General features: G+C 36.1%; 1 protein-coding gene across 3 annotated transcripts in view; it reads left to right on the top strand.

Annotated features, from left to right (window-relative positions):
* The window catches only part of FNIP1 (folliculin interacting protein 1), a 127,496-nt gene that overhangs the window by 55,116 nt on the left and 53,226 nt on the right, over positions 1-19,154 (top strand). For all 3 annotated transcript variants that reach the window (XM_006072648.3, XM_006072647.3, XM_044947860.1), the window contains exons 3-6: positions 11,104-11,238; positions 14,810-14,910; positions 15,172-15,246; positions 16,153-16,244. In XM_006072648.3, the coding sequence (XP_006072710.2) occupies positions 11,104-11,238; positions 14,810-14,910; positions 15,172-15,246; positions 16,153-16,244 (403 nt within the window). The remainder of the gene's footprint in view (positions 1-11,103; positions 11,239-14,809; positions 14,911-15,171; positions 15,247-16,152; positions 16,245-19,154) is intronic.

Below are 19,154 nucleotides of genomic sequence, written 5' to 3'. Positions count from 1 at the left end.
CATTGTAGGCATCTGGTTTATGTTCCAAAAAGTCACTTTGGTAGAGAGTCCAGAAATAGATTCACACATATGTGGTCAATTAACTTACAGCAAAGGAGCCAAGAACTATACAGTGGGATAGGATAGTCTCTTCAATAAATGATGCTGGAAAACTGGACAGCCACATGCAAAAGAATGAAACTAGATTGCTCTCTAATACTGTACACAAAAACTAGCTCAAAATGGATTAAAGCCTTAAATATAAGACCTAAAACCATAAAACCCCTAGAATAAAACAAGCAGTAAACTCCTTGACATTGTCTTTGCTGTGATTTTTTTTTTTTTTTTGGATATGAGACCGATAGCGAAGATGACAAAAGTAAAAATTAACAAATGAGACTACATCAAACTAAAACGCTTCCACACAAAAGAGGAAACCATCAACAAAATGAAAAGGCAACGTACCAAATGGGAGAAAATATTTGTAAATCATATATCAGATAAGGGGTTAATACCAAATATATATGAAGAATTCATGTAACTCAGTAGCAGAAAACAAACAATGTAATTGAAAAGTGAGCTGAAGATCTGAATGGATAGTTTCCAAAGAAGGCATAGAGTTGACCAGCAGATACATGAAAAGCTGCTCAGCATCTAATAATCAGGGAAATACAAATAAAAACCACAGTGATGTATCATCTTGTCAGATGACTATTATCGAAAAGATAAGAAATGACAAATGTTGACGAGGATGTGGAGAAAAGGGAACCCCTGTACACTATTTGTGGGTGTGGAAATTGGTGTAGCCACAATAGAAAACAATGAGGAGGTCCCTTAGAAAATTGAAAATAAAAGTGCCACGTGGTTCAGCAGTTCTGCTTCTGTGTATTTATCAGAAGAAAATAAGAACACTAACCTGAAAAGATATGTGCATTGCACTCTCATGTTTATTGCAGCATTATTTATAATAGCCAAGACATGGATGAAGCTTAAGCACCCACTAATGGATAAATGAATAAAAATAGAATTCAGCCATAAAAAAAAAGGAAGCCTTGCTGTTTTTGTTAACATGGTAGACCTTGAGGCCATTATGCTAAGTGAAAGAAATCAGACACAGAAAGGCAATTCTGTATGATCTCACTTATAGGTGAAATGTAAAAAAAACTAACAGATACAGAGAACAAATAGGTTGTTGCAAGAGACAGGGTGTGGGGAGTGGGGAAAATTAGTGAAGGGGCATGAAAAAGTACAAATTTCCAGTTATAAAATAAATAAGTCATGGGACTATAACATACATCATGATCACTGTAGTTAATGACACTATATTGTATATTTGAAAGTTGCTAAAATGTAAAAGATCACATAACAGGAAAAAATTTTTATAACTATGCATAATGATGGATGTTAACTAGACTTATATTTTTAATTAATTAATGTTAATTGGAGGCTAATTACTTTACAGTATTGTGGTGGTTACTGCCATACATTGACATGAATCAGCCATGGGTGTACATGTGTCCCCCCATCCCGAAACCCCTTCCACCTCCCTCCCCATCCCATCCCTCTGGGTTGTGCCAGTGCACTGGCTTTGAGTGCCATTTCATGCATCGAACTTGGACTGGTCATCTGTTCCACATATGGTAATGTACATGTTTCAATGCTATTCTCTCAAATCATCCTACTCTCCCCTTCTCCCACAGAGTCCAAAAGTCTGTTCTTTACATCTGTGTCTCTTTTCCTGTCTTGCATATAGGGTCGTCATTACCATCTTTTTAAATTTAAAAATATATATGTGTTAATATACTGGTGTTTTTCTTTCTGATTTACTTCACTCTATATAATAGGCTCCAGTTTCATCCACCTCATTAGAACTGATTCAGATGCGTTCTTTTTAGTAGCTGAGTACTATTCCATTGTGTGTATGTACCACAACTTTCTTATCCATTCGTCTGCTGATGGACATCTAGTTTGCTTCCATGTCCTAGCTATTGTAAACAGTGCTGTGATGAACATTGAGGTACACGTGTCTCTTTCAATTCTGGTTTCCTCGGTGTGTATGCCCAGCAGTGGGATTGCTGGGTCGTATGGCAGTTCTTTTTCCAGTTTTTTAAGCAATCTCCACATGTTCTCCATAGTGGCTGTGCTAGTTTGCATTCTCACCAACAGTGTAAGAGGGTTCACTTTTCTCTACACCTTCTCCAGCATTTATTGTTTGTAGACTTTTTGATAGCAGCCATTCTGACCAGCGTGAGATGGTACCTCATTGTGGTTTTGATTTGCATTTCTCTGATGATGAGTGATGTTGAGCATCTTTTCACGTGTTTGTTAGCCATCTGTATGTCTTCTTTGGAGAAATTAACTAGACTTATCGTAGAGATCTTTTCATAATGTATACAAACCACTGCATCGTCATTATGTCGTACATCTGAATTGAATATAATTCTGTTGTCACTTATATGTCAGTTTTTTAAATATAGTGAAAAAACCACCATGTTGGCTGTGGGAGGAATGAGGGAGAAGGAAGTGTATGGTGAATTCAACCAAAATGGTTGAATAGTTGAGTAGTGAGAGCCAAAGCCTTTGACTGTGTGGATCACAATAAACTGTGGAAAATTCTTAAAGAGATGGGAATACCTGACCACCTGACCTGCCTCTTGAGAAACCTGTATGCAGGTCAGAAAGCACCAGTTAGAACTGGACATGGAACAACAGAGTGGTTCCAAATAGGTAAAGGAGTACGTCAAGGCTGTATATTGTCACCCTGCTTATTTAACTTATATGCAGAGTACATCATGATAAATGCTGGGCTGCAGGAAGCACAAGCTGGAATCAAGATTGCCAGGAGAAATATCAATAACCTCAGATATGCAGATGATACCACGCTTATGGCAGAAAATGAAGAACTAAAGAGTCTCTTGATCAAAGTGAAGGAGGAGAGTGAAAAAGTTGGCTTAAAGCTCAACTTTCAGAAAAGTAAGATCATGGCATCTGGTCCCATCACTTCATGGCAAATCGATGGGGAAACAGTGGAAACAGTGGCTGACTTTATTTTTCTGGGCTCCAAAATCACTGCAGATGGTGACTGCAGCCATGAAATTAAAAGATGCTTACTCCTTGTAGGAAAGTTATGACTAACCTAGATAGCATATTAAAAAGCAGAGACCTTACTTTGCCAAAAAAGGTCCATCTAGTCAAGGCTATGGCTTTTCCAGTGGTCATGTATGGATGTGAGAATTGGACTATAAAGAAAGCTGAGCACCGAAGAATTGATGCTTTTGAACTGTGGTGTTGGAGAAGACTCTTGACAGTCCCTTGGACTGCAAGGATATCCAACCAGGCCATCCTAAAGGAGATCAGTCCTGGGTGTTCACTGGAAGGACTGATGTTGAAGGTGAAACTCCCAATATTTTGGCCACCTGATGTGAAGAGATGACTCATTTGAAAAGACCCTGATGTTGGGAAAGATTGAGGGCAGAAGGAGAAGGGGACAACAGAGGATGAGATGGTTGGATGGCATCACCGACTGAATGGACATGGGTTTGGGTGGACTCAGTGAACTCCGGGAGTTGGTGATGAACAGGGAGGCCTGGCTGCTGCAGTTCATGGGGTTGCAAAGAGTCGGACACAACTAAGTGACTGAACTGAACTGAGATGCCTAAGAGTCAAAGCTGTAGATGGTCAAGCAGACAGTTGAAATCTAAGTCTAGCTGCAAATGTGATAAGCATGTCGTCTTTGTATTTAGAATGCTAATAGGTCAGCAGAACTTGGCTAAGACTTTTAAGGTTGACAGTGATTGATTAATTAATACTCTCTTTATTATTTCTTTAGCAAATATTTATTGAATTTTTTTGTGTGTTCTTGATGTTCCATTGAATTGAAGGATATGACCTCTTCTTTACTGTTTCTCTTGATTAATGCTACTCGTTGTGTTACTGTAGCTTTCTTTCCTTCTGTTTTAAACATCATTATGAATCTTCTTTTCATGTTGTTTCTTGAACCCTTCCTGCCCACCTTTTCTGAGATGATGCTTCATTAGTCTCATTAGTCTTCTATCTCCTTCTTCTCTTTTGGTTAGCTTTTTTTCTTTCCCTGCAAGTCTTCACAAAGTCTCATTACCCAATGCCAAATATATGATTATCCTTTTACTTTCTTGTATATATATCCTGTCTTTTTCTGTCTCTGTCTCTCTTTTTTTTTTTTTTTGGTCCTTCTCAGTGTGTGTCTGTGTCTCTTAGTTTCTCTGCCTCACTGTCTCTCGGGCTCTCCTCAGTGTCTCATCTCAGTCTCTCCTTTGTATCTCTTTGTCTCTCTTCAGTATCTCTTCTTGGCCTTATCTCTGAGTCTCTATGTTTCTCTGTCTACTGGCTCTAATCTCATACTATGCATTCATTCTGAAATTTTCTTAAATGCCTGCTTCTTCTTTCTGAACTTTGGTCTAGGCTCATCAGTGACTAGAAATCAAACAGCCTTGAGTGCTTGCAGTCTCATTTGTTTTATATATCCTCATCTTATGTGCTGTCATTCCTAGATGAAGATCTACCCTTTTTTGGATTTATTTTATCACCATTTTATGAATCCTTTCTGATTGCTCCAGGTATATATCTTTTCTCCTACATCAGAATTCTCTTGGTCCTTTGTTTATATTGATAGCCTTTCATAGACTTCTGTGTCATAGCTGTATTTGTTTTTAAATTGCAAACAAAAAAAAGTAAAAAATTTGTCTGTTATTCACCTTTGTTTCCTAAACTGCACCCTGCCTCACATGTGTTAATTATTCAGTACATATTTTTGATCAGCTTTAATTATAAGTACAGTTCAGTTCAGTCGCTCAGTCGTGTCTGACTCTGCGAATTGCAGCACGCCAGGCCTCCCTATCCATCACCAACTCCCCGAGTTGACTCGAACTCACGTGCATCAAGTTGGTGATGCCATTCAGCCATCTCATCCTCTGTCGTCCCCTTCTCCTCCTGCCTCCAGTCCCTCCCAGCATCAGAGTCTTTTCCAATGAGTCAACTCTTCTCTTGAGGTGGCCAAAGTACTGGAGTTTCATCTTCAACATCAGTCTTTCCAATGAACACCCAGGACTGATCTCCTTTAGGATGGACTAGTTGGATCTCCTTGCAGTCCAGGAGACTCCCAAGAGTCTTCTCCAACATCACAGTTCAAAAGCATCAATTCTTTGGCACTCGGCTTTTTTCACAGTCCAACTCTCACATCCATACATGACCACTGGAAAAACCATAGCCTTGACTAGATGGACCTTTGATGACAAAGTAATATCTCTGCTTTTTAATATGCTATCTAGGTTGGTCATACGGAGAAGGCAGTGGCACCCCACTCCAGTACTTTTGCCTGGAAAATCCCATGGACGGAGGAGCCTGGTGGGCTGCAGTCCATGGGGTCGCTAGAGTCGGACACGACTGAGTGACTTCACTTTCACTTTTCACTTTCATGCATTGGAGAAGCAAATGGCAACCCACTCCAGTGTTCTTGCCTGGAGAATTCCAGGGACGGGGAAGCCTGGTGGGCTGCCGTCTATGGGGTCGCACAGAGTCGGACACGACTAAAGCGACTTAGCAGCAGCAGCAGGTTGGTCATAACTCTCCTTCCAGGGAGTACATGTCTTTTAATTTCTTTTAATGGCTGAAGTCACCATCTGCAGTGATTTGGAGCCCCCAAAAATAAAGTCTGACACCATTTCCATGGTTTCCCCATCTATTTCCCATGAAGATGGACCAGATGCCATGATCTTAGTTTTCTGAATGTTGAGCTTTAAGCCAACATTCCTCCCAGGAATCTTGATTCCAGCTTGTGCTTCTTCCAGCCCAGTGTTTCTCATGATGTACTCTGCATATAAGTTAAATAAGCAGGGTGACAATATACAGCCTTGACGTACTCCTTTTCCTATTTGAAACCAGTCTGTTGTTCCATGTGCAGTTCTAACTGTTGCTTCCTGACTGGCATATAGGTTATAAGTTAGGAAGTTTATTATCAAAATCCTATAAATACTTTCGTGAAGATTTTATATATTCCTTTTGAACACCAGAGAGCATGTTCCCCCACCCCCCTATCCCCCCCAGATTGTGAGCTGTTGGAATCGTTAAGTATTTTTTTTTTTCATCTACTGGGGAAAAAAGCTTTAAATTATGAGTTCTGTATAGGCAAAGAGTGTGATGTAAATGATAATTTTGAACTTTTTACATGATATCTGGGTCTTTGCATGATGATGTGATAGTTTGGGCATCAGCAGCTTCTTGATTGTCTTAAAATGCTGAAATAAAATTTTATTAATGTATAACTTTCTCAGAACATTTATTCATTCCAGCTTTGTTATATTCTGTGACAAATGAGTCAGATATTCAGTGGATTTAATCCAGAGAGTTCACGTGTTTGTAAAAGTCTATTTTTATTTTTTTACATTTGATCCTCAGACCTTATTCGTCATCTAGTTGAACTGTGAAGTGGTTTCTTTGAACACTGATATAGGCAGATGGATCGAGTGTGAGTTGATCATATGCTACTATCTTTGTCCTGGACATTGTTTTTATAGTAATAATCTAATGCTTTTTTATGTACTGCCAGTGAAGTTGCATTAACTCATGTTTCAGCCTTCACATTCGCAGGCTCACGTATCTTTGGAAAGGTGAATATAAATTTTAATATGTCAGAGTTTTGCACACTGAAACTGTACAAGTGCCAATAGTTGAATCGTAATTGTGATTCCAGATTTAGAACATAGGATTTAGTTAGGTTATTGAATCTTCTTCAGTGTTGATATACAGAAATCAGTGAACTCAGTGTATGCAAATAACTTCCAATTGGAAGTATGAAGGAATCTAAGGCTCCATTTAAAACAGCAGTTTTTGAAAGTGCCTTTGCATAAAGTTAACAAAATCTTTATGTTTAAAACTTTAAATCTCCTGAAGTACGTAAAAGCTTCAACAAATAAAAAGGCAAAATATGTTTCTGGGTAGTGTACTTTTGGTTATAACATTGTCTGTTCTCACAAAACTAATACAATTATGTAATGTTTAAAATAAAATTAAAAAAAAAAACTGTATCTCAATAAAAATGCCAACCTTAACTATCAATATTTTTGGTGGGTGGTCATATCTGGAACTAGACAGCAGATTCTAAAGTTCAAATGGAAAAAAAATAGCAATAATAGCTTGGAAAACTGAAAAAGAAGAGTTGTAAGGTTGAGTTAATTCTACCAGATTTGAAAAATACATTATAAAGTCTCAATAATTAACACAATATTTTATTGGAGCATAAATAGACCAACAGACTAATGGAAATAAAAGATCAGATAGATTAAATCCATATAGGAATTTAGTATACGATAAGGGCATCCTTGAATCAGTAGGGTAAAGATTAGTAAATGGTATTGAGATAATTAGCCAGATATAAGAGAAATCAACTTAGATTCATGTCTCAAGTGTATCAAACATTTAAATGTAAAAAATAAAATGAACATTACCAAAGAAAACATAAGTTCCTATGTATCTGTGGAGTGGAAAACACCTTTTAGCTATTATTCAAAATGCAGAAGCCATGAGTAAAAGGCTTATAAATTTGACAACCTGATAGAAAAGGAAGTAACTTGGATGATGAACAAAACAGAGTAAAGGCAAACAAGCGAAAAAGGAAAAAACCTACCATAAGGAAAATTAAAAGACACATGATACCCTGGGAAAACACTTTTATGGGATATAAGACCAGCTGATAATGTTTTTATATAAAGAGTTCCTATCAGTCAAGACAGGAGAACTGCTCAGTAGAAAACTGGGTGAAGGATGAAAGCAGGGAGTTCACATACAGATGGCATCACACGTTCAATAAGATTCTTCCTCTTTTTCACAATAAAGGAAATGAAAATAAAAACTGTATTGTGATTTTAGTTCTTTTCTTTTAGATTGGGAAAAACCCAATTATTTAGTGACAGTATTTTGCTGTTGAAGTGAGTGAAATGATATCCATGGAGGATAATCTGGCAGTATCTTACCAAAATTTTATGTATTTACGTTTTGACCCAGCAGTTCCATTGGCAGTGTCATAAACAGATGACTGGTTAAATAAGCTATAGTATATTTCCACACTGGAATACTATGCAGCTGTATTTAAAACAGAAAGAATGAGGAAGATTTCTAAAGATAGATGAAATGATTCTCTGTGATATTAGTGGAAAATAAAGCAAGGGCAGAACTGAATCACTTTTTCTGAAAGAGAAGAGGAAAAAGAATACGCTTATATTTGAAAAAAGAATACTGGAAGGACAATAGTAAAGCAATAAAAATGATTTTACTTACTGGCAGTGTATGGAGTGGGGAAAAGGGTAGTTAAAGACAGAGTGGGACCTAGATTTCTTTGTGTCAATGAAAATTCAGTTAACAGTCAAGAAGAAATAAAGAGAATTTTATTTGAGCCAAGTTGGGGATTTTAATCTGGGAGACAGATTTTCAAAAATTTTGAGAATTGTTCCACTGGTCAGCTCTTAAACATTTTTGAGACAATCATGTATCATATTGGCAAGTTAAAATTATAAATAAACTTCATCAGAGATTTTTTCAGAGTCAGGTATGAATGCATAGAATGAGCCTTTAGTCAGTGTGATCCCCTCTACAAGATGAGAAAGAAATAATAATCTTAAAAATTACAGTGCTGGCATCAGAAGAAAGGGATTGTCTTCTCAAAGGTTGATTGCATCCTCCTACCTCGAGGGAATCTGGTTAATGTATAACGCAGATACACATTGAACATTGGGAAAGGTATATTGTATGTAAATTCTGACTTAGTTTCATTATCCTGTTGTAGAGAAGATAAGATATTGTGCATAGATATATACATAAAAGCTCTCTCTCTCTCTCACACACACACCTTTCTCCCATCAACTTCCCAGCTATACAGTGTCTTTTCTCTTTCCCATTCTGAAGTTATAACTTTTTTGAAACTAAACAGCAGCAACTTCATTGTAAGATGGTCTAGTGAGGGGACATGGCACAGTAGACATTAACCTTCTAGCATCAATAGACATTAACCTTAGTCTTGGAATTCATGTACGTTTGTCCCTTTCTTGCCTCTAGCAAATTGCTTTTTGATTAAGAGACTGGACATACATAGTTACCTCAGCTTGGAATGTCTTTCTTGCCCTCTCATTCTTCTTTCACTTTAACTCCAATGCTTTTTTGTAGTCCCAGTTTAAATGTCACTTCCTTGATTTGCCTAGATTAACTTAAGTTCTTTCTTGGAAAGTTTATATAAACATTGTTGCTCTTTAACATCTTCATCTGTAAAATGGGATTAGTATTAGTACCTACTTCATAGAATTGTGAGGAATAAAAGAGTAGATATATGTAAAACAGAATAATACCTGATCAAATACTAGGTGCTATATGAGTTAGCATTTGCTATCATTATTATTGCTTTTATTAGACATATTTGAAATATATATTTAATTACACTAAGTTGTCTAGCTGTTTGTTAAATGTCTCTTTTGCCTGTTAGATTTTTAGTTCTACAAGGAAAAGAACTGTTTTATTCACTTCTTTTGTCTAGTACTTGGTACACATAGTACTCTACTACTATTGTATGTGTGCTAAGTCACTTTCAGTGGCATCTGACTCTTTGTGACCCCATGGGCTGTAGCCCACTAGGCTCCTCTGTCCGTGGGATTCTCCAGGCAAGAATACTGGAGTGGATTGCCATTTCCTCCTCCAGGGCATCTTCCTGATGCAGGGATCAAACCCACATAACTTATGTCTCTTGCCTTGGTAGGTGGGTTCTTTATCTCTAGGGTCAACCTGGGAAGCCCCCAAAAGTGAAAGTGTTAGTCACTCAGACTGTCCATGGGATTCTCTAGGCAAGAATACTGGAGTGGGTTGCCATTCCCTTCTCTAAGGGATCTTCCTGACCCAGGGATTGAACTCAGGTTTCCTGCATTGCAGGCAGATTCTTTACCTTCTGAGCCACCAGTTTTGTTGACTGATAAATGGTGGTTTGCAATAGTAGAAAAGTTAGGCCAGCTGGGTTTGAAGAATGAACAATTGGTAACTGTGATTAACATTTCAATTCTTTTAGGAGTATCAAGGACCTTGGTGGATTGCAACTTTGGTAGTTATGAGTACTGAAAGCTCTAGAACCTATTGTGGAGGGATAGGAAAATAAGATGAATAAAGCAAAAAATTGAAATACATTCTTCTTCCATACTAGACAGTACAACCTTATGGTCCTAACCTCAGCTCTGACTGAAAATATAACTGTCCAATACGTGGATACATTCTTATTTCAAAAGTTTAGACTTAACATATATATATATATGTGTGTGCTCAGTCACTTAGTCATGTTTGTCTCTTTGCGACCCCATGGACCGTAGCCCTCAGGCATCTCTGTCCATCGGGTTTCCAAGGCAAGAACACTGGAGTGAGTTAACCAATTCCTTTTCTAGGAGATCTTCCCGACCCAGGGATCAAACCCATGTTTCCTGCTTTGGCAGGCAGGTTCTTTACCAGTGAACCACCAGAGAAGCCCACATATATATGTACATACGTTAAAATATGTCTCCTTTGCATTTCTCTAACGATTCCTACATCTTCCAGATTTGTTTCCATAAAAATATGTTACTTACATTAGCTTATAATGGATATATTGTTATATTTAAATAAATTTATAAATATTTAAATTTTCTCTTTTTACTTCCAATATGGGAAAATACTGGTAAATATATTGTCACATAAACAAAAAATGCCTTTGGGATTCTAAACAGTTTTTAAGAGCATGAAGAGGTTTTTGAGATCAAATAGTTTGAAAACTGCTGCAGTATATAATTAAGTCCCTAGCAATGAGCATTGTGTAGACCATTATAATATAGAAAAGTTCTCCTGGTTTAATAATTTTAATGAGAAAAGTACAGTAAAAAAACCAGACTCCACAAATATTATCATAGTTATGAGACAGAATAGAAAACTGTTCTGGAGAAAATACAGTAAAATGCAATTAACCATAATGTTATAGCTATATTATTTATCATTATTTCATCCTTGGTTTTTCCAAAAATTTTTATGCTGTAATTTAAATATGGTGGAACGTATATTAAAATACGAATGAGAATAATGTCTCCATTTCAGAAGCTCTGTAGCGACGCTCAAGTTAAAGTCTTTGGGAAATGCTGCCAGCTGAAACCTGGAGGAGACAGTTCTTCCTCTCTAGACAGTTCCATGACTTCATCTTCAGATGTGAAAGACCAGTGTCCTAAGTATCAGGTAAGATCGCTGATGCCATTTATTTATTTATTCACAAGTGTTTTTGAGTACCTACAGTGTGTTGTATATCATCCTCGGGACTGAGGATATAACTGGGACTAGTCCTTACCCTTGTGGAGCTTGTAGTATAGCTGGAGACACAGATAATTAAATAAATAAGTTTATGAACTTTGATAGGATAGGGGAAGTATAGAGAGCTTCAGGCACAGGTAGCCAGGGGTATTTTCTCCTCTTTATTTCCCATTTCATATTTTTTAGACCATCAGAATCATTTCTTACTTTATGTACTTTTAAATTACTGAAATATTAGGGTAAATATAAAATAATAGAGTTCAGCTTTGGTATGAAATACGTTTTCATTTTTGAAAATTAATGTGGCTCTTCTTTTAAAATATAGAATTAACCAGCCAGTTGACTACATAGGAACTTCTCTATAAACTTATGATTTAGCGACTAAACAACAAGTTGTTTTATTTCACATAAGATCAAACTAAGCAAATGTCATCTAATGTGAATTTATTTGTGTCATTCAAGCTTGCATGAATGAAGCATAGGTATATTATATTTAGCAGTACTAAAATAGAATCCTGGATTTTTAAATTGTTTAGGTAATTGTGTTGTCTAGATAGAAACTAACCCTTATACGACATCAACATAATGGCATATGGGAAAGAGATTTGAGTCATAAAAATCCAGATATTATGAGGTACTACATAGTTCTCTCTGCTCTTCTCTGTTCCTCTTCCATCTTAGGTATGACACCCTAACAAGTTCTTAATAGTGCCAGTTTGCAAGTTTTTCATCATACTTATGCCAGTGTGCAAGTTTTCTCATTTGATCAATTGTAGAAACTTTCCTTTCTTTGTAATGTTATGCAGTTAAATATGAGTATTAGCAAATGGATCCAGATGGTAGAAACTCTGAAGCAGTGTGTGATTGTAATTCTCATTTTGCATACAAAATTCCTAAAGTTTTTTAAGTGCCGATTCCCAGGTCATATGTCCAGATGTTCTGACAGTAGGTTCATGGTCTTGGAAATCTGCTTTTTTTTTTTTTTTAGCAAGAAGGCATTGAATTATTATAACATATAGTTCACTACACTTGATAAAATGTTATTTCAGGTAAGTAGAACATTATCTTTGATTTACAGGATATTACAGATGATAGCAATCAGCAGTGAGTACTTAAAAAGAATTGACTTTTCAAATAAAAAAAATCTTTCTAAAAAAAATTAAAGAAAATAACATTTTCTTAATTATGACCTTAATTATAGATTGTCACATTAAAATATATAGCACATCAGTGACAGTCATGATAACTATTTGGTATGTATTAGAACAGGTAGAGAGAACCTTTGATAGCAAGCTGTTGATACCTGGTTTTATAAAGTTTAGGTACCAGTTTATTTTTACTGAATTTTGCCTCCTGAGGATTCTTTTCTACTTTTGTATTAAAATGTATAAATGCTTTGATATTTAAATTTGTGTAGCTTGCTTAATATAAGAAATACTATTTTTAGTCAAAATAAAATGGGTTAGATGCAATGTAACAGAAATGAGCTTGTAAGAGAAAATTCTCATTTCTGTCATTATCCAGAAGCAATTTAGGTTGCCAAGAAAGATTGGCATTGTTGATCTTAAAAGAAAAACAAACCACTTCATCATTTAAAAAATTATTCTGTTCTTTCTAAACTGTTCTTAATTCCCAAACTTCTGTGCCTGGAAAAAAAAAATTTTGTCTTAACCAAATCCCAAGAATAGATGAGTTGCTTCTTTTAGTAACCTAGGTATATCAAAAGTGACTTTTTTTCCTTAAAAAATAACTTTGTGCCTTTATTAAAACAAAATTAAGACTACAGCACTAAGAAAGAAAAAATGTCAATGAATGTATAGAAACAAATATAAAAAATAATATGTATAATGAAATGGATTGCTATTTGAAGATGCTCTTAAGAAAGATGACGGAATGTAAATATACAGGTTTTTGAACCCAAGGCAGGTAGTAAACAAGCAAAAGAGTAAAAGAGAATCACATTATATATATTCCCTGGCTTCCACTTGTAAAATCGGGGTCCTCATCACTTTATTGTTATCGTCAGAAGAATATTTTAATTATTTTTAAAAACTCCTCTAATTTTTTATTTCCTGTGGTAGAATGGCTTAGTGAAATTTGGGTGTGATCTTATTTGCTATCTTAGTTATAGGTCCTCTTCCTTATCATTTGTTTTATTATATAATTGTATTGGTTAGTAATTGCATTGGGTCATCCTGTGAAACAGTGATTTTCTACATATGGCAAGTCTGGAGAGAGGCCATCTAGGGATGATAATGTATGGGCTTCAGGATGGCCTCAGAGACTGAGGCTTGCTTATCTCTCTACTTAGAGCTAACAGGTACATGTTGGCTTGTGGTCCTCTTATAGCACCTCTGTCTACAGTGATTTCTATTTATATTCCATTGACCAGGACTGTGTTGGATACATATAAATGGCTAGTTCTGAAAGCTACCACTATAACCATTGGTTTAACTCTTTGAATATAGAGATAAACTCTAAACCTATCTGCAAGGGAGGCTCTGAAATGCAATTTTTTTTACTAGGGCACATTGGTTCCCTGAAACAAATTGGACTTCAGAAAATAAGAAATAAGATATTTGGTGGGTTGGTGGGTAACTAGTAGTATTTGATATAGTATCTAAATAGTAACCAATGGCTGAGTCAGTTTTTAGATTTTTTTTGACTCCTATGAGGACAATTAAGAATAATTGAAAGAAATAATTTTTAAAACAGAATTCTTTATAAACAAGACATTCTGATGTTTAACATAAGTATTTTTTAAAGAATGCAGAATATGTCCAAATTACCCTCTTTGCAATTGCTTGTTTTTGCATGGTAGGAATGATAAAATCTGTTCTGCATGTTCACTGAATTCTACTTCTTTTTATCTGTCCTGGAGAAACATTGCATATGCATCAGTTCAGTTCAGTCGCTCAGTCGTGTCCGACTCTATATGGTTAAGAATATTTACTTGAGCACTATTTGTAGTAGCAGAAAACAGAAAGTGACTTAAATACCTGTCAGTATGTCAGTAAGGGGAACTGGCTTATAAACTAGTATTTTCATATAGCAGAACACTATGCACCTCTTAAAAAGACTCTGTATGTAACAGTATGCTTAGATCTGTAAGACAGTGTAAAATGAAGAAAATCAAGCTGCAGAGCAGTTTATTCAGTGTCAAATAGCTTAAAAAAACATTGTGTAGAATAACTGCAATGAGAGCTGTGGAACTGTGTGTGTGTGCTCAGTTGTGTCCAACTCTTTGCGACCATATGGACTGTAGCTGACAGGCTTCTCTGCCCTTGGTATTTTCCAGGCAAGAATACTGGAGTAGGTTGGCATTTTCCTCTCCAGGTATCTTCCTAACCCAGGGACTGAACCTGGGTCTCCTGTGTCTCCTGCAGTACAGGCAGATCCTTTTCCACTGAGCCATCAGGGAGGAATTTTTAATAAAAATTAGTATTTGAAATAGGTTTTAAATTCAATGATTTTGTTAATGTTTATGCTTATTGTTTAGGGTTCTCGGTGCTCTTCTGATGCCAATATGCTTGGAGAGATGATGTTTGGCTCAGTAGCAATGAGCTACAAAGGATCCACCTTAAAAATTCATCAGATCCGGTGAGGGATTTTCTGATTTTTCTTAATGAATCCATTTTAAAATACTCAGTTTTTCTTAAAGATGGGAAAATTTCTTATAGCCTCCACTCAGAGCATGCCAGATACTCAGTTTATGATGTTTTATGGGTTTAATGCTATTTCATGTCTGTTATAACTATGCTATAACATCTCTGTGACTTAAACATTTTTATTTATAATAAATTGAAAAGATCCTTGTGTTTCAGTTTTGATTTCTGTCTATCCCTCTTTTTTTCTTCATAGTTCCCCTCCGCAGCTCATGCTCAGCAAAGTTTTTACTGCACGGACTGGCAGCAGCATCTGTGGAAGTCTCAATACGTAAGTAGTTATGGGTGGAAAGAGAAGAGAATTGTTTAAGATCTGCAAAGTATGAAAGCTAATAAGCTGCTTTTAGGACTACAGCGTAAATTCAGATTTTCTTCTATCCCTTAAATTTGAAAGTTAATGGAAGCCAGATTTTACCTCCTAGCTCTATTGAAATATACCATGATTTGATACAATTATATATTGCAGAATGATTACTACCATAGCCTTAGCTAACACTGCCATCGTCACATAATTACCATTTCTTTTTTTGTGGTGAGAATTTTTTAAGATTTACTCTGTTAGCAACTTTCCAGTATAGATGATGCAGTATTATTGGTTAGTAGTACACTGACACACAGAACTTGTTAATGTTATAACTGAAAGTTTGTACCCTTTGACCATTATGTTCCCTTTTCCACTCCTCCCAGTCCTTGGTAACCATCACTTTGCTCTCTGTGTTTGGATTTTTATTTTTAAATTAAAATAAGTTTTAAAAGTTTGTATTTATTTTAATTTTTTGGTTGTGCCTCATAGCTCCCAGTATGTTAGCTCCACATTCTGAAGGACCAACTATGTTGTTGCAAACGGCAGGCTTTCCTCTTTTTTTCATGACTGAATACTAGTCCAGTGTCTATACACACACACACAAACATGACCATCTTTTTTATCCATTCATCTGTTGACAAACGCTTGGGTATAACTGTATTCGAATAAAATTTACTTTACAGAAACAGGCAGCAGGCTTAATTTAACCCTCAGGCTGTACTCAACCCCTGATTTAAATGACTAGTTTATAGTACTGATAGGGAAACTTAAATATAATGTTTTACACTTAAAATTTTATTGAAGTATACAAAGAATTGCCATTAAGAGCATGAAATAGATTTGGTATTCATTTTTTTTCCTCCTTCCCCTTAGGCTTCAAGACAGTCTTGAATTCATTAATCAGGACAACAGTACATTAAAGGCCGATAATAATACAGTCATTAATGGACTACTTGGAAATATAGGTAACATGGTTTTGTATGTTTTAAAAATGTTCTTACTAATGTAGATCTATTAGAATTTCACCAAAGGATTTCAAATACTAGAAGTGGAAAAGGGATTTAAATTGCAAGTATTTATAATATTTGTATTATTTGAAAAATATAATTTTCTTATATTTGAACTTAGTGTTTATTTTGTATCTGAAAAAAGGGAACTGTTGAAGAAATATCTGATTTGTTTTTTGTTTTTAATTTTGATGTGTCTTTGAAAAGTACTTTTGTTGGGGTAAAAAGCCCTTACTAGTTCTCTTGAATAGTTCAGCTGAGGGAGACAGGGATTATACTTTCTCCCTTTCCTTTTCCACAACCATATTAAAGTAATTTTAAAATGGTGCTTGTTTTTGTGACTTGTAATTCAGATGAGCAGATATTCAAAATTTGATGTTTTTCTTAAGAGATTTATTATAATAGTAGCTCATTTGGTAATTTGGTTAGTTTGTTTTTATTATTTGACAGTGAAAGTCACTGAGTCGTGTCTGACTCTACCACCCTGTGGACTGTAGCCTGCCAGGCTCCTCTGTCCATGGGACTCATCAGGCAAGGATACTGGACTGGGTTGCCATGTCCTCCTCCAGGGGATCTTCCCAACCCAGGGGTCAAACCCAGGTCTCCCACATTACAGGCGGATTCTTTACCAATTGAGCCACCAGGAAAGCCCAGGAATACTGGAGTGAGTAGCCTGTCCCTTCTCCAGGGGATCTTCCCGACCCAGGAATCAACCCAGGGTCTCCTGCATTGCAGGCGGATTCTTTACCAACTGAGCTACTGGGGAAGCCATTTGTTATCTAAGTTCAGCATTTTAAAGTGACAAACTATTTCTAAAATATCTGGTCCTTTGTTGTATCTTACGAAGATCAGCTAAATTACTTCTGACCATATTTCCAGTGCATACAGAACTGAAGTGTGTCAGAGTAGACAGCAGTTAGCATTGGATGAATAGTTTCCTCATTCCCTGTTTACTAAAAACTTTTATTTGTAATTTCAATCAATAGATATCAGTTATACATATTAGTTGAAGTTTTTTTCCTCCCAACTCTAACATTATAGCATCATATATTTTTAATAATTCATGTTCATTCAAATAGCAACCATTTATTAACTACCTGCTGTGGGCTAGTTACAATGTCTGGCATGTGATTTAGAAAGCATGCATTTTATAGAAAAATAGAAGTTCTACTTTTGCTTAACTCAATTATTTCATTCATTTTAATAAAGTAAAAATATGACAAGTGTTTTTTTTAATAATTTGACAGTTTTCAAAGTTAAAGGGGCTTATTAAAAGCTGTTTAATAATATAAATCCATTATTATGTATAAAGGTAAAGTACACCACAGATGCTAGATATACTCAGCTTTTCTGTTTTAATATGGAATACAAAAGTAATACATTTAACAAAGCATAGACTTTTTCATGAACAGCTTTTTCTTGTACATTCTTAATTGTGAATCAAGGATATTTGAATATCATTTCTTATTTTCTTTAAATTTTCAATTAATCAACAAATACTTATCAAGCACTTATTATATGCCAGGCACCTCTGCTAGGCCATGAGAAACCAGTGGTGAACACAGTTCCTGCCTCAGTGGATTTATAGTTAGTGAAATTGTATACTGTGATACAGTATTCAATTATAGTATACTATAGTTAATTCTTGGGTGAGACTAAGAGCATGATGTGTTAGAAATGAGGAGGAACACCGTGTTCACTCGCACCACTTCTTTCTTAAAGAAGTGAGCTTAAACTTGAAGAATTTGCCTGACAGTTGGGACAAGAAATGTCCTAGGAAAAAGCAATAGCATGTTCATAGATCTAAGTGCAACAGATACAATGAGTGTAGAAAGAATGTGAATAAATCAATGTGGGTGGAGCACAGTGTGAATATGAGTTAAAGGAAGTGAAAAGAAGTAAAGAAATGAGCAAGAGTCAGATCATGATGGAGATTGTGGGCCGCCACACTGAGAAGTTTCAAGTTATTCTTTGAGCAGTGGGGTGCCAGGGAGAATGTGTTAGTTTGGGTCTTCCACCTGATTTTTAACAGGTTCCAAGACAAGAGTAAACATGCACAGAATTTAGTATTAATAAATAATAATATTTATTTTTTAAATTAATTTATTTATTTTATTTTTAAACTTTACATAATTGTATTAGTTTTTCCAAATATCAAAATGAATCCGCCACAGGTATACATGTGTTCCCCATCCTGAACCCTCCTCCCTCCTCCCTCCCCATTCCGTCCCTCTGGGTCATCCCAGTGCACCAGCCCCAAGCATCCAGTATCGTGCATTGAACCTGGACTGGCAACTCATTTCATACATGATATTTTACATGTTTCAATGCCATTCTCCCAAATCTTCCCACCCTCTCCCTCTCTCACAGAGTCCATAAGACTGTTCTATACATCAGTGTCTCTATTTAGTGAGAGAAGAGGAAGCTGGGAAGGGTTCAGAGAGCCCTCAGATTATGGTGTAAGTTTGACCTTAATTGAAGGAGAGGAATAAAAGCTTGAGTGGATATGTTTCAGCATGCCACACTAGTCCAGGGAAGGTTTGATAAGGCTGTGGACAAGTCTTTGAGTTATACTTGGTTGTCAGAAGTGACCCATGTCTTGCTAAAATGGGCTTTACCTTGTTATACCTGCTGTGTTCAGTCATCGACTAGGAGCAGGCTGTGGGGTATGTGACCTTGCCCAAATCTAGCAATGGATTTAAAAACACAGCAGCTGGGGTGCTTGGCCAATTTCCATCCTTATAACTGGAGAGCTTTGTGGTGCATTCTCAAGGCCACCACGGAGGAGTTTTCAGAATATAGAAACATGATCAGATCAGATTTGTATCTGCAAAAGAATATCCTAATTGCTTTGGGAAAGGACTCAGA

Source organism: Bubalus bubalis, chromosome 9, assembly GCF_019923935.1.
Source record: "Bubalus bubalis isolate 160015118507 breed Murrah chromosome 9, NDDB_SH_1, whole genome shotgun sequence".
NCBI classification, from domain to species: Eukaryota; Metazoa; Chordata; class Mammalia; order Artiodactyla; family Bovidae; genus Bubalus; species Bubalus bubalis.
Note: the sequence above shows the minus strand (reverse complement) of the source record. Positions and strands in the feature narration are given on the sequence as shown.